Source organism: Alligator mississippiensis, chromosome 5, assembly GCF_030867095.1.
Source record: "Alligator mississippiensis isolate rAllMis1 chromosome 5, rAllMis1, whole genome shotgun sequence".
NCBI lineage: Eukaryota > Metazoa > Chordata > Crocodylia > Alligatoridae > Alligator > Alligator mississippiensis.
In genome coordinates this window covers 153,932,705-153,947,352 of record NC_081828.1, presented here as the reverse complement: position 1 = coordinate 153,947,352, position 14,648 = coordinate 153,932,705, and the positions used below count along the sequence as shown (strand labels likewise).

General features: G+C 42.1%; 1 protein-coding gene across 1 annotated transcript; it reads right to left on the bottom strand.

Moving 5' to 3' along the window:
• Nucleotides 1-781: 781 nt before the first annotated feature.
• FKBP14 (FKBP prolyl isomerase 14) lies at nucleotides 782-14,440 on the bottom strand. The gene is made up of 4 exons (XM_006265244.4): nucleotides 13,954-14,440; nucleotides 10,613-10,764; nucleotides 9,028-9,155; nucleotides 782-2,242 (listed from the first exon to the last, which is right to left on the bottom strand). Exons 1-4 carry the CDS (start codon nucleotides 14,148-14,150, stop codon nucleotides 2,084-2,086), a joined length of 636 nt encoding a protein of 211 aa, XP_006265306.1. The 5' UTR covers nucleotides 14,151-14,440; the 3' UTR covers nucleotides 782-2,083.
• Nucleotides 14,441-14,648: the final 208 nt, after the last annotated feature.

The following is a 14,648-nucleotide window of genomic DNA, read 5'->3' as shown; positions in this document are numbered from 1 at the left end:
TGCAACAACCAATTAACATGTTAATTGTGCATGTTAATGGTGATTGACAGCTCTAGTGCTACATATACCTTATACAAGGGTTTCTACCTCGCCATCCTGTAGGATTCACTATTCATTAGGTCCAATTCTATCTGAGTCCATTATGCTGGATTGCCCCCATGCCTCCCCCTGAATTCCATAGCACAAATGTCCTACAAATCTCTAAACTTTTTGGTCCGACTGCATAGGCTAGGATGCCAATTGCTGCCCCTACTGGAAGTGACAACAAGGAAATTTCTGTTACATCAACCCCCAAGCACTGAATTTACCAGCCTGAATATCCTATGCCCAGTTGTACCATGGCTATTCAGACAATGAGAGTACATCTCCATGTAAGTCATGATCCCATGCTTTTAAACATCCTGAAATCTTTTCCTCTAAGTTCAGGAGCCTATTCAAATGCAGCAGGGAGCACAACTTTAAATTTTTCGTCAGGTCTGTCCCATCCATTTAATGTAGGCTTCTGCAGCTCTTGGCCCACAACAGAAGTAAGACAACTAAATGTACCAGCAAGGGAAGCCTGGTTCAAATCACAACCCTTCTCAAAGGCATTGAAATCACCTTCTTTACAACTAGGGCAACAATTAAACATCTAAGCCTGACTCCAACCATGTAGTTGCCATTACATGTTTTATGCTCACGTGTCAGATTACTGGCCTGTCATGCAGGGGTCTTTAAATATCTTTCTTATGAATATTTTATACCAAGACAAAGTATCATATCAGGTTTTATACCCTACGTATGAATTTCTAAATGACTTTATTGCTTAAAAAGTCAGGACCCTTATTTAACTTACTTTCATACCACTCACAGAACATTGTAAGAAACATACAGTATATACCCTTTTAACGTTAAACTGTGTTTTTAATACGTAATGGCAAAACAGAAGTTCTACAAGGCAGTGACACAGCAGTTGAGCTACTGTAATGGGGCTCTTTTTAGGATACCTTTTTACCTCATGTCAGGAAACATGAGGTTTTAGCATTTGGTGGAAGACCAAAGAGGTCATGAAGACAAAGGTGTAGTCTTTTTGCATGAACATAATTGTGTATGAGAGTTTGAAGTGGAGATATTGGGAATTATTTAGGTAAATGACTGCCTGCAAACAAGGAGGTGTTTATCAATGGCCCCGGAGGCCCTTTTAGTCCTATGTTCCCGAGTTTCTGAAAGATAAGGAATAAGTTACTTAAAAGAGTTATTTGTTGTTCTGTAGTTTGCAATTTTCAAAGACCGCACACACAAATTCTGTCTCCAGCTCAGCCAAACTGCAATGTTATTATGTAATAGTTAAAAAAAAAAACAACAAAACTAAAACCCCAAACCCCTGCTGATCTCTAACTCCCCCTTTGACTCTAGATCATAGCATCATAATAAATACAAGATACATGGTTGGCTTAGGCACATGAGGCACACACTAATAAGCTTACAAAAATAAATGATCAGATATCGGTAATGTTTCCTGTTCACATACAGGTAGATTACATTATATTGCTAGAGTTGAAAAGACCAACGAGAACTGTCTGACCTTTGCAGTGTACCTCTTATTAACAGTGTGGCACATTTTGCTTCTGTTCTTCAAATTCTGATTTGCATAGAAAAAGCAAGGTGAAATAATTAAGCCATAAATTAAAAATTAAATAAGAAGTATACTATCAAAGAGAGTAACTCAAATGTTTGTCATTAGCACATAAGAAAACAATACAAGGTAAGCATTAAGCTGGATTCTGATTTTTTAGCAATATTTGTTATATCACATGTTGGTTTCATAACTGCAAAATAAATTAATACAAAGTAAATGAAACACTATTGCTGCCAGGTGCAGCAGTTCAAAAGATTTACAAAAGCGGCTTTGTTTTAATATCTAAAAATAGTTAAAAGCATTTTGGATCATCAACAGAAGTCCCTTTTTGTATAGAAAAACAATGTTTTTTCTTTCCATTTGTTCCTGTCAGCTCCAAATGCTGAATTAAAAATTTTACAAAGCTAGACAATTTGTAAGTCACTGCCACCTCTGTGACATGGAGAATTATTAGGCTGGGCTTCTCTACAGCTCATCATGCTTGTATGTGAACTCCCGGGCAGATATAAACCCATCACTGTCTTCATCTTCTTTATCAAAGATGTCTTCAATCAAAACATCATGCTGGCTGTCATTTACTGCTGCTCCATGCTTTTCAAATTCCTTCTTCAAATAAATTTTCACCTATTGGACAAGGTAGGACATTAATAATCATCTTAATGGGTATTTGAATAAACAGTATATTTGCTAAGTGGCATTAGGCAATAAATATCTATTGCTCATGTCTCAAAGGGGATAACAGACTTATCTAATGGATAAGTTTAGCGAGGACAAAAAGGTCTTTTGTATGACAGGCAATGAAAACAGCAGGTGCAAGTTACTCTAAAAACTACAGTATCTTCTGAAAAGTTAATAATAATATGTCCTGTAGTCTTGTGTCTATGCTGGAAAGTGAAAAAATCTAGACAATGGAAATTTTTGGCTACCAACTATTTAGGTAACAAAGCACTGTCTTTGGATATAGATATTTAGCAACAATTCAATACAAAAAAAGAAACCTACCTCAGATCTTTGTTACCTGCTGGACCTACCTGTCCATTGTAAGCATTTGCTACTAGAATAGGAATTTGCTACTAAATAGGAATAAAAATATTTAGTCTTAGAAACAAACAAATAAACAACAAAAATGCAACAAAAACAAACAGGCCAATGCAGCGGCAGGATCTAATAAATACACATCCTAACCATAACCAGTTAGCTAACCATAACCAGTTAGTATACAGTTAAATTGCATTTTCAATAACAAAAATCAACACTCATTCTATTGTCTGAGGTTTAGCAACTTGAAATCCTCAGAGGTCTAATCTGCCATGCTTTTTACCAGGTAAAAAGAATATTGCCCATTTTTAAGTAGTTATAGTTCACTTGCTCCAGAATTACCAAAACATTGTTTAATGTCGGCCTGTTAACAGCAAGCCACATTGGTCATATGGCTAAACCATATGTGGCTCAGTTTCTGTCTTATTCACTTCAGGATATTATTTGATGCTTGATGCTTAAGTCACAGTCAACAATCCCTCAATTTGAGGATGATCTCTACCATAGCTCATTGATAGGTCTTGAGGTGACTTAAGAGTCCCCCATCCTTGAATTACAGACCTATCCTCAGAAGTTGTGGATCTTTCTGCAGGGTAGAATAAGCCAAAGGCCTATTCCTTCCTCCACTCTCTTTTCTCAAGAGCAAGACATGTCACCTTGAAATGGACTGGTACTCGGTTGAGGTTGCAGTGACATTGGACTCAGTTGGCAATCAGATCTTCCCAACTCTTGATGTTGGCATCCCTTTTCTTGAGGTATACTCTCAATGTTTTCTTATGGCATTTCCTCTGCCCAACACGAGATCTCAGGTCTTTACTAAGCTGGGAGTAGAGCACTTGTTTTGGGAATCAAAAGCCTGGCATCCATATACAATGTCTGGCCCAGCAAAATTGGTGCTTGAGGATTGCTGATTCAATGTTGGTAATATTGGCTTCAGCAAGGATGCTGACATTTGTGCAGCAATCTTCCCATTTAATGTGGAGGATTTTCCGGAGGCAACATTGTTGTTGATACCTCTCCGGGCTCTTGAGATGATGGCAGTAGGTTTTGAGCACTTCCCCTACCCAGTAGCCACCTCTGCTAGAGAGTAAACATTGTTGAGGAGGTCCAGCACAGGATCTGGTGCACAAGTGCTTCCTTTGGGAAATTGTTTTGGTGTGTTTTTTATTCATCACAATATCTGGAAAGACACCAAGATCCAGATCTACAGTGCAGGATGGTTGTTTTGAGTACTTTGATGTTCAAGTGAAAACATCCCAGATTGAAGGTCCATCCCTTCAGTATTCTATATCAATTCTGGAAAGAAGATGGCTCTTAATGAGAACCAGGATGACTGTCAAAAAATGGGAAACAGAGTTGGGATGATGACACATACTTGCTTGACTCTAGTTCAGGTGACAAACGAATCTCTCAATGGTGGTATCCACCACAGTTGACTCATGATTCAGGAGTGCCTCAAAGTGCTCTTTCCATCTTGTCTGGATAGATTAATTGTCTTTGAGAAGCACTGAGCCATCCTGTAATCACAGGAAAGTAGAACCAGTGGGAGTTGGGTCTTAGATTGCTTTTGGTGCCTGGAAAAAGCTATGTATGTAATTTTTGTCAGCATAGATCTGGATCTCCTTGACTATCTTGCCACCACTACTTTTGATTTCTCAGATCCTCCTTTGAGCTTTGGCTATGAAGAGCTGATATGTCTCTTCCTTCAGCTGGGATGAGGTATCATCTCGCTAAACAGAATGAGCCCTTCTCTATTGGTCAAGAAGGGCTTGGATCTTGGCACTGCTCTCATCAAGCCAGTCTTGGTGTCAAAAAGTGAAGTAGCCAATGGATTCAGCATAGGCCATGTGCATGGTGGTTTTTATACCTCTTCCAAGAGTTCCTCAGTGTTGCCTTCCTTTGTGGACAGGGCACAGAGCTTTTCATGGAGACTGCTGGAGATCCTTATAGACTTTTGGATCTTGAAGAGAGTTGGTATTGAGAGCCCTTCACATTGCTTTTGGCTGTCTTCAGTATTTCAGAGCAAGTTGGATGTTCAAAGTGGATCTGCAAGACAGTGATCTGTCCAGTAGCCATTGGTTTCTCACATGGCTCACATGATACAGACATCCATTTGATCATGGACTCTAACAATATCATAGTTGAGGAGGCCCCAGTGCTTAAAGCAAGGGTGTCTTCAGGTGGTCTTGTATTTGTCACTCTGACTTAAGACCATGCTCTGCACATTAGTTCAGCAGGATGCTGCTGGAGTTCCCAGTGGTGCCACTCCAGAGTTCCAGGTCACATCCAACTCTGGCATTCAAGTCAGAGGAGAATGATATTGTCCTCCTTGTGAGTATTAGTCAGTGCATGGTCAAGGTTGGAGTAGAAATGACAGCAGCAGCAGCATTGAGCATTGGGGCATATGCACTGATGATGGTGACATACTGGCTGTTCCTGAGCTTAAGATGGAGGGTCATAGGACATTCATTAATGCCCACAGGGAGCTCCATACATTTACTGAGGAGCTGATTCTTGGTGGTAAAGCTGATGCTGTGAACACATCTGTCCTGGGCTGGTTTCCTCTTCTAAAATAAGGTATAGCCTCCAACCTCTTCCCGCCGCTGACCTTCATCTGGTCATCTTGTCTCACGCAGAGCTGCAATGTCTATGTTGTATCTCACTAGCTCCTTATAGATTATGCCAATTCTTCTTTCTGGTTATTTGTTGTCTTGGTTATTCATCAAGGTGTGAATGTTCCATGTTGCAAAAACCATTGTCTTATGATGTTTTCAACCACAGAGAGAGTGATCCCACTGGACACAATTATCTAGCCAGAAGCAGATAAGAAAACCTAGGTTTAAGGCACCTTTTCTAACACCTTCATGTGGGATGAGCAGAGGGGATTCTGAACAGGACTGCTCAGTCATGGTAGCAGCTGCCAAATTGCACATCTGTCTCAACCTAAGTGCAAGATGACCCTCAGATTACTGTAGCCCCAGTGTAGATTTGTGGCTGGAGATTGCTAGATTTACTAGTTCCTGCATTTGTCACCACTGGTCCTTTGCTACAGGGCTTTTAGAGGTTAGTACAGGACAGTGTGTTGTTTCCTGTGATAGCCACATGTGCATGACTTTGTTTAATGCGAGGAAGCTGGTGTGCAGAAACAGCAATCACACGATCTTGACAAGGTAGACATCTGAGCTTAGTGACAAGATGTAGCCTTCTTCAATCTTTACAGCCACTAAAATCCTGACATCACCTTCTGCCTGATCCATCGCTGAGGACTTGGGGTTGGACCCATGGTTTATCTGAAACCTTCCCTCAGGCCTGTTTGCCATGGGTGACCCCGCCAGGAGTTTGGGATTCTGACAGTTCTGAGGATTATCAGGACATACAAGCCTCTCCACCACTACAAAGTCTCAGTCCATGGACTGGGGTACTTAAGTGTTTAGTACATACATAGACATTAATGCCATATTTACTCAAGTATGAGACAAGTTATTTCCCCCTCCATCAGCAAAGAGGGAAAAGCTGCTTGTACATTGTCTATAGTTAAACTGCTGCCAAAAGCAGCATGTGCTCAGTAATAGTAATCAGCTATGAAGTTGATTAAAATACAGAACATAACTATAAAACACATGGCCCATATCAGGCAAACATGCTGATGGGAGCCTTTTTGGCCCTTGAAGAAAAACAGGTGGATATTCTCTCTATAGGCAATGGGCACCGGGCTAGAGATAATGGAATACCAAGCTGACACCAGGAAGGCCAGAGCCAGCCCTGACATCCTCCCCATGGTGCCAAAAATGCTTGATCTTAGCCAAAAGGCTGAGATCCTGTGGGAACCTACTACTTTTCTTCTTTAATTTCGTGTCAGACCAAATCAGTTTCAAACTGCATCAACTGAGCAAGCTCAACTGTAAAGTCTGTGTGGTGCTACCACCGGCAAGTATCCTACCTCCTAGACTCTTCAGCCTGGGGCTTCTGATACTCCCAAATCCATGATAGACATCCTATATGCAAGCCCAAAGCCTAGAAGCCTTGGAGTTTGGATGCCCCTGTGCTTCACTTGCTCCTAGCCCAAAGGCTGAAGGAGCAAGCTAGAGGGAAAGCCCAAGAGCAATCCCCCATTACCATAAATTGTGTAGCTGAGACACACACATTTGGAGGCATTTGTAAACTCTTGCAGGGGTACTTGCCTGTAGTGCAATGGACAGATCTCCACCTTCTAACTATACCAAGTCATTCAAAGCTGAGAAGAATGGTATTTCCCCTGCCAGGTAAGTAAAACAATCTGAGCTGAAAACCACCTCATGGTGGTATCTCCACAAGGATAGAGGAGTGCAGCCCATCTGAATAAAAAAATACAGTAGTTGAGTAGTGTTCGTTGTGCTCAGTCCTCCCCAGTGCCAGCTTTTTTCTGAGTCATGGTGAGCTACTACACTGAACACATTTTTACTTTCTCTTTGCTCCCACAGCTGAGCTGTACCGTTCTTTCCTATTTCCAATGATTTCTGTTTCTTCACCAGCCTTAAATGTCTGGGAAACATCACCAAACAGGGCCCCAATCAGTTCACTCAGAATCCCTTTGTTGGCCCATCTCCTCAGCCTGTCACATATGATTACTGTGACCCTACCCTCCATGAGGTGAAGTTGAACCAGGCTGCCCTGCACCTCATCTGGCACATACATTTTGGAGGACTCCAGGGTTTATGACAAGGACACCTGGTTCCAGTTGCGAGTCGGGGGCTAATTAGCACGTGAATCCTTTGTGAGGGCATATCTAGAGTATACACATATACGGTGCACTGCTGAGCTATGGGGTCACATGTGGCTATGTGGTTTGAAATGCTGTTGCCTCTCCTGGGGCCCAGCCCAATGAACTATATGGTAAATTATGAGCTTTTTGCCTTTGGGCAAGTATCATGCAGTTTTTACTCTATATAAGGATGTACAAAAGTGTTACTTAAAAGTGTATTTGCAGTTGGGCTAAAGCTTGCATCAGTTAAAAACAAAAAGATAAGATGTGTCCGTTCATCCATCAGTGTTTTCAAATTTGTTTTCATTTCCATGTGCTCAGGGAGAGCAGGGTCTGAGAGCAAGAGGTAGGGGAAGGACCTGCAGGGGGAAAAAGTTAGGGGGGGGAAGAGGACAAGAGGGCCATTTTACCCCCCCAGATTTAATTTAATCAGTTGTAGTAGTGCAAGAGGGATAGATTTAAAGCAAACCTCCAATAATTAGATTCTATACCTGGTAAAGAACAAATTTATAAATGTATTGTGGGGGCTGTCTTACAATCAGGGTTGTCTTATATTTGAGTAAATATGGTAAAGTAAAAGCTCTGTTATCTGGCATCCCCTGGGAACGGGGAATGCAGGATAACAAAATATGCCGGTTAATTGAGTGGCCCCAGCCGCCACTTCTCATGCCGCATCTGGGGTGTCCCTCCACCCCTTCCGCGGCATCGCTGTCCCTCCTGCTGCATCACTGCCCTTCCCGCGGGGCCCCTGGACTGTGGGGGCTTGGCAGAACAGGCTGCTTTGCCCTGAGTCATGGGGGCTCGGAGAAACCGGAAGTGCCACGGTGGGTGGAGCATGCCAGCTTGTAAGATGCCGGATAATAGAACTTTTACTGACTAGATATCTTGCCATGCTGACTTACAAACAGAGGGTTGTTGCATTGGATTAGGTTTCCAGTTCCAGCAAATGGGTTCAATTCTAATTCAAAGGAATATGAATTAGTCTCATTCTATTCCCTCCATGGATATTTTTGCTCATCATAAAAGTTAGCTATATTTTATAGTGCAAGTACAAGAAAAGGCCCAAAGGTACAAGACTGGTGTACGTTAATATGTCTGTATGGAAAGAGTTTTGCTGTCTCACTTGAAACTGAAAATCAAAAGACTAAAACCTATGTATAAAGAATAATTCTTAAAATTGCATTTTGTCTAGCATTAAAGTCTGTACTAAAAATGGATACTATTATGAAAATGAGTAAACCAAGAAAAGTGTTAAATCCCATTCCCTTTCCCAAAAGTAACATGCCATGCTGATGTGCCATAAGATACTTGTGTTACAACTGGGTTTGAAGGCCACATGCTGACAGAAAAACTAGCAACTGAATGAAAAAAAATGCCAAGTAATTTTTATTTCTAAGAAGCTGTAGTTTATACAAGTCAGTATCAACAATCCTAAACTTGGTGCAGATCCAGGCCCCCTGTTCCATACTTTTCAGAGTCATCTCTCTAACCTTGAGGCACTTGCCCAAGAATGTGCCTTGCTCTGACCATGTGCTTTTATAGACAAGATCAAGTTCACACTTTAACTTTCCTTCTCATCCCCACTATTTACTTTACTTCATTCTGTCACTTAGTTAAGAAGCACAATCACCTCATCCTTGGATAGCTTCCAATCATCATTAAGATCCATTTCCTGGAATGACTCATGTGATCTTGGTCCATTTCTGATTTCTAGTAGGTCAATGTTGAATATAAGTGTGCTCTCAGGTGGAATTTTTCCTATCAAGGATGTTAGACATAGAGACAAAATTAAAGACAAAGTGAACTGAGTACCTTAGGAAGTCCATCAATATTTGAGAAAAGACTTCTTGTAAACCAGGTTATTTGAAGAAATGTAAGATATCTGGCAACTGGACTATGATATTCTCCTCTCATACAACACATACCTTTCCCCCAGAAATCACACCCCAAAACTGGGGCACATGTATTACACAGAGAAGCTGATTTTCTGACTTGGAAAGAAGCACCTTGTTTTGATTCCTAATCCACACTGCAGTGACTTGTATTACTATTCAGGCAGCTGAGGGTGTCAATTGACTTAATGGCTTACAGTATATGAGACAGTTTATGAAGACAGTAAGTACATGATTGGCCTGTACTGGAGTAACCTTCTGACTGCCAGCTGTGCTGACTTTAAGGCAACAGAACAGATTATTAGCTTATTTCCAAGTATATTATCTGACTGCATATTTGCTCGGTGTACATATATTAGGCAAGTTATTTAATTTTACATGCATTTGAATCGGCAGCTGATTCTCTAGGTAAAAAATGGTTGTATTTTTAAATTCACCACACATGGGCTCTTACAACGCCTTTCAGCATTTATTTCCAGTCAGTAAAATAGATAAGCATCTTCATCCATGTTAGTGATTAAGCTATCAGAAGTATATTTCCTCTTTGGCATACCATGTTATTTTGTGCCCTCTGCTTAGAAGACACAGAAGAGTAAATATCCTTGCAAACCATATGCCAGACAACAGGCCTGCTGAGAACATCCTGAGATCTCTGGGACAGTTTCCTCCCTGTAATCCCATATAATACGTTGGGATTTACAATCTCCCAAAATCTTAACTATTCAGAATCACAGCAAAAGATATGCTAAAAGCCATTTCACAGGTGGAAATGAGCAGTGGGTCCCAGTACTACAGCTCAATTGATTGTTGACAGATGTGGAGGGCAGAGCAGGGAATACACTTCATGAGATTGCAGGAAAGAAAGTCTGACTCATTCCCCAGGTTACAGAGCAAGGTCAGGAAAAATAATTGAGTGGCTGGTAATATCACATGTGAGCACTGAGTAAGACAGTGCAGAGAAAAAAGAAATAATCCAGTTACTCCATGTATCTGATAGTTTTAGCTCTTCAGCAAACATTTCAAATTAAAAGAATGAATACTTCTGAAATTTGGGTGCCAAATCTCCACTACCTTGTGCACAGCGTCAGCAATCAAGTGTTGCCTAAAATGGTACCAAGTCAGAATGATACCATCTGTCATCCACTTTGTCCTGTTACTTATACCTGTGCACAGTGATAAAGAATTTGGCGTTATAGGTGCACTACAGTCAACTGGCTGACAAATTCTCCTCTACAAGCAGACTTATAGAATACTTATATAGTTGCAACAATACAGTACAGGATTAAGAACATACTGAGCTTGAGCAGGTATGAGATGTATTACCTTTCCCTTCTTTTCCATAACCAAGGGATGGTGGAATTGTCAGTTTCCGCTTCTCTCCTACACACATATCTTTCAAGCCTTTGTCCCAGCCTTTAATAGCTTCCTTTATGCCAAGCGTAAACCACATGGGTTGACCATTGTTATGCTTGTGGCTGAAAAGAATGGTATAAAATATTTATGGTATAAACTGCAGAAACCTGAAGACTGACCATTATGCCACGTTGAACAGGCTCACATTACAGACCTTTAGCCACAATCCCTAAACAATAACTGTACCTCTTTAGAGAAAGCAGGCTAGGCTTTGCTCATTTAAGTCTCCATATAAAGACCCAAAAAAATCTAGAGAGGTGTAAAGTTAAAAACACCTTTATTGCTTGAGCAATACCAATTTGTAGGGCTAATACCACATTTTCTTTTTATATTAGAAGCAGCAAATCTCCCTTGTTTCTCTGGTAATCAATTTCCACTTAAATGATTATTGGTCGGTATAGAAAAGCTCCTATAGTATTTGGAACTATTATTAGTATAAGCTCTTATTAGTAAATAAGAAGATTAATAAGAATCTCTTATTAGTATATAGTCATGCCTATGTCCAATCACCCTCCCCCTACTCCCACCAGTGGAGCAAAGCAAAATCCCAGGCATTTGGTCAGGGTGGGGGCTGGAGCTGTGACAAGGCGGCCAGGGGGAATGCCTGCCCCTCCAGCAGGGGAAAGGGGCAGGGAAACTTTGAAGGCAGCGGGGAAATTATGGCCAGCTAGGGCTGGCACCTGTGCTCATTGCAGGGGCTGAGCAGTCAGGAGATACTGCTGTGGGGAAGGAGGGGGGCCATGGTCAACCTGCCTGGCACTGTGCAGCAGCCCCATCCTAGGGTGGGGGATGCCACAAGCCTCCCCTCCTCTTCCCTCCAGCCCATGATGGGGCCAAACACACTTCACCACTGCCTGCATGAATCAGAGCCACTGTGCTCCAGCCTGGTCAGGACAGTGAAAGTTGGGGCCCCTCCAGCAGGACTGGGAGTGCAGGGGGCTACAGGTCAGGAGTGAGGAGCACTGGAGTGGGGGGTGGAGGAAACTGGCAGTGCCAGGGGCTTGCAGGCTGGGAACCCAGGGTGGCAGGGTATGGCAGTTTGGGAGTGAGGGACACTGGCAGGGCTGGGCTGGGCTGGGGGGGGCCCTCTGGCTTGGCAGTGAGGGGCAACAGCAGAGGCAGGGCATCGGCGTGTCACTGCCCCACTGTCATATTCCCCCCACCCCCTCACGTATAACAGGTGTCCTTTTTCTTGGACCTGGAAATATGGCAACCCTAACATGGCCTTACATGTTGAAAAAATGGAATGAGTCAATGCTTAAATAACTTAAAATTCTGCACCCTGGAGACTACAGGGCACAGAATCTCCCTGCTGGTAACACTCGGAAAATCCCATTGCTAGCAGCTCAACACTTGTGGGTACTCAGATATTAATTTGGAAAAGAGATTTTAGAAAAACATTGGAAAAAGCACCTCCAACATTACTTTCTGCATGAGAACATAAAACCCATATTGGGTCAAGTCACCTGACTCAGTATAGGGTCTCCAGCAGCAGAAAACAGTAAATATTTTAGAGGGAAAGTATGGTGACTAAGCCTCTGTAATGCTCTCCCTGGTAGCTCCCAATGAACCAGTCCCTTCCTGAATTTGTCTAATTCTTTTTTTAATTTAGTTATACTATCTGCCTCTACAATTTCCTATGAGGTCTACAAGTTAACTATGTGCTGTGTAAAAAGTATTTCCTACGATTTGTTTTAAACCAGCCTCCCGATGATTTCAGTGAGTAGATTTTCTACCTTGGTAGCACTTAATCCTATCCCAGTAGTGCCCAGCCCCAATCCTGCTTTGGTTACATCCACTTCATAGTTCTACAGCTCTGCAACTAGGGCAGTGGTTCTCAACTTTTTAAGACCCGCAGCACCCCATAATAAACTCGAGGCACTCTTACAGAGACTTGAGGCACCTCTCAGAAAATACCAGCTCCTAGTTTTCATTCATTTTTTTGTCTACAGAAAAATAATAGAGTAGTTCTATTGCAAAAAACTCAGAAAGACCACAACAAATCAGAATGGTTTTAGTACTATGGATTCCTATTTGAATTTTTTGGGTTTATCTTGTGAATCATATTTACACACCTAACATTGCAAAACCCTGTGGTGGCCCTTGAAAGGCTCTCAAGGCACCCCATGGAGCCACAACACCCAGGTTGAGGATCACTGAATTAGGGCCTTCCTTTCAAACTGGTTAGAAAAAAAAATAAATGGAAAAAGTATTGTTAAAGTGTGTTGCAGCTTATCATTGATTTTTCATCCTGTTTAAATCAACAGCTCTATTTACCAGACATTTAACAAAGGTACTTAAAAAAAAAAAAAACTTACAGAAGTTAGTCAGCACTGGAAAGTTAGAATGACAATAGAACTCCTTTACAAGAGGCAAAAGTAGTTAGCTGTAAGAGACAAGGATCAAATTTTAGCTAAAACTGATCTGTAATGAAAGAACAAGAAGACTGTAATTGTACATCAACACTATGTCTTTATTTAGACCTATCCTGAACTAAGTATTTTAGTATATTTACTAATATCCATCACAATAGGAGCTGACTTCCTTTCATGTAAAAATCAGCAGTGATTAAGTCCTTTGCAGACTTAAGACTTACAAGACTTTGACTATATTTCTTTTTTGGGATAAAATCTGTTTCTGGAAACTTTTTCTTCTTGTTTGATTGACTTATATTTTGATTGGTTATTCCTTTCCTTGAGTGCAGTTTATTATTTCATTGCTGGAAACATCGTTTTTCTGTAATGGAAAGATGGTTTTAACTGAAAGGTTCTATTAGGTTTCTTAGAGTAAGATTTTGGGACATTTGCTGCAGTCAGACATAACTTTATACCAGAGAGAAGTCCTACAGAGATACTGAGGTTACATTTGAGCATGAAGTTATTCATAGGTATATTTGAAAGGCTGAGGCCTGTACCTAAACTGAAAAGCATGCTGCTTAAATCCCAGTCCTTTAATAAGCTTCACAAGGGGTTGTCTGTTTGGAGTTTTTTGGAGGACTGGGAGCCAAGAACTTGCTTTTGCATATCATCCATATTGCAAGAGACAGGGTGGAAACGAGATGCTTTCTTGCTCATGTTAATTTTTTTAAATGGGAACACGGTTCTGTTTATAGTTATATACTAGTGCCACAGAGCACAGTCAATAACTATACACGTGGCTAGACTCATTAAAAAAATCACTGTGGAAAACTTTTGACCTGGCACTTAACTGCTCAGCTACACATCATTTCACCTACTTAGAGAGCTACTTACGTGGAGTGAAACATGGAACCATCTTTTTCCAAGTAGCCTTCGTAATGGACCAGCATCATATCCCCCCATTTCGTCTTCCTGTGACAGATAAATGGCTTCTGGAGCACCTCAACCGTCACTTCGGCTTCTGGAATGAGGGCCCCAGCCGCAAAAGGAACACACGCGAGGAGAAAAGGAGCCCAAAGTGCAATCATCATTTCGGTTTCACCGCGAGGGAATTAAATGGAAAAGAAAGAGAGAAAAAAGTCTGTATTACAGATGCAAAAGCCACATCTTTAGGGTGCCTGGGCCTGCCTTGAGGTAACGCTCCCAGGCCCTTTTCTCTTGGGGCAGTTCCAAGCAGTGCCTACAGCTGCCACCTTCCAGCAACCCCTTAGGTTCCCTGCACAAGTGGATTCAATCCCCAGCTGGACACCCGCATGGGTCCCCCTGTCACTTCACGGGACCGCGGCTCACTAAAGAGGGGGGCGGAGCTGCATGGGATCAAGCCCACCCTCGCTTGCCCGCCTCCCTCTCCCCTCAGCAGCAGACGTGGCAAACCCGGCCCCCAGGCATGCTCGGATCAGCTGGCAGCTCCCTCTCCCCCGCACGCGGCAGGGCGCGGGAACCGCTCCTCGGATTGGTCCTCCGCGGGGGCCGGGCCTGCCAAGGCAGCCACCCATTGGGAGGCGTTAATCGCCCCGCCCAGCCAGGGG

Coding starts and splice junctions, on each gene's coding strand:
- FKBP14 (XM_006265244.4), bottom strand. CDS start 14,150: ATGATGATTGCACTTTGGGCTCCTTTTCTCCTCGCGTGTGTTCCTTTT. Junction 9,156..10,612: donor TTATGGAAAAGAAGGGAAAG/GTAATACATCTC, acceptor CATCCTTGATAG/GAAAAATTCCACCTGAGAGC. Junction 2,243..9,027: donor GGAAGCTATCCAAGGATGAG/GTGATTGTGCTT, acceptor CTTGTCCAATAG/GTGAAAATTTATTTGAAGAA.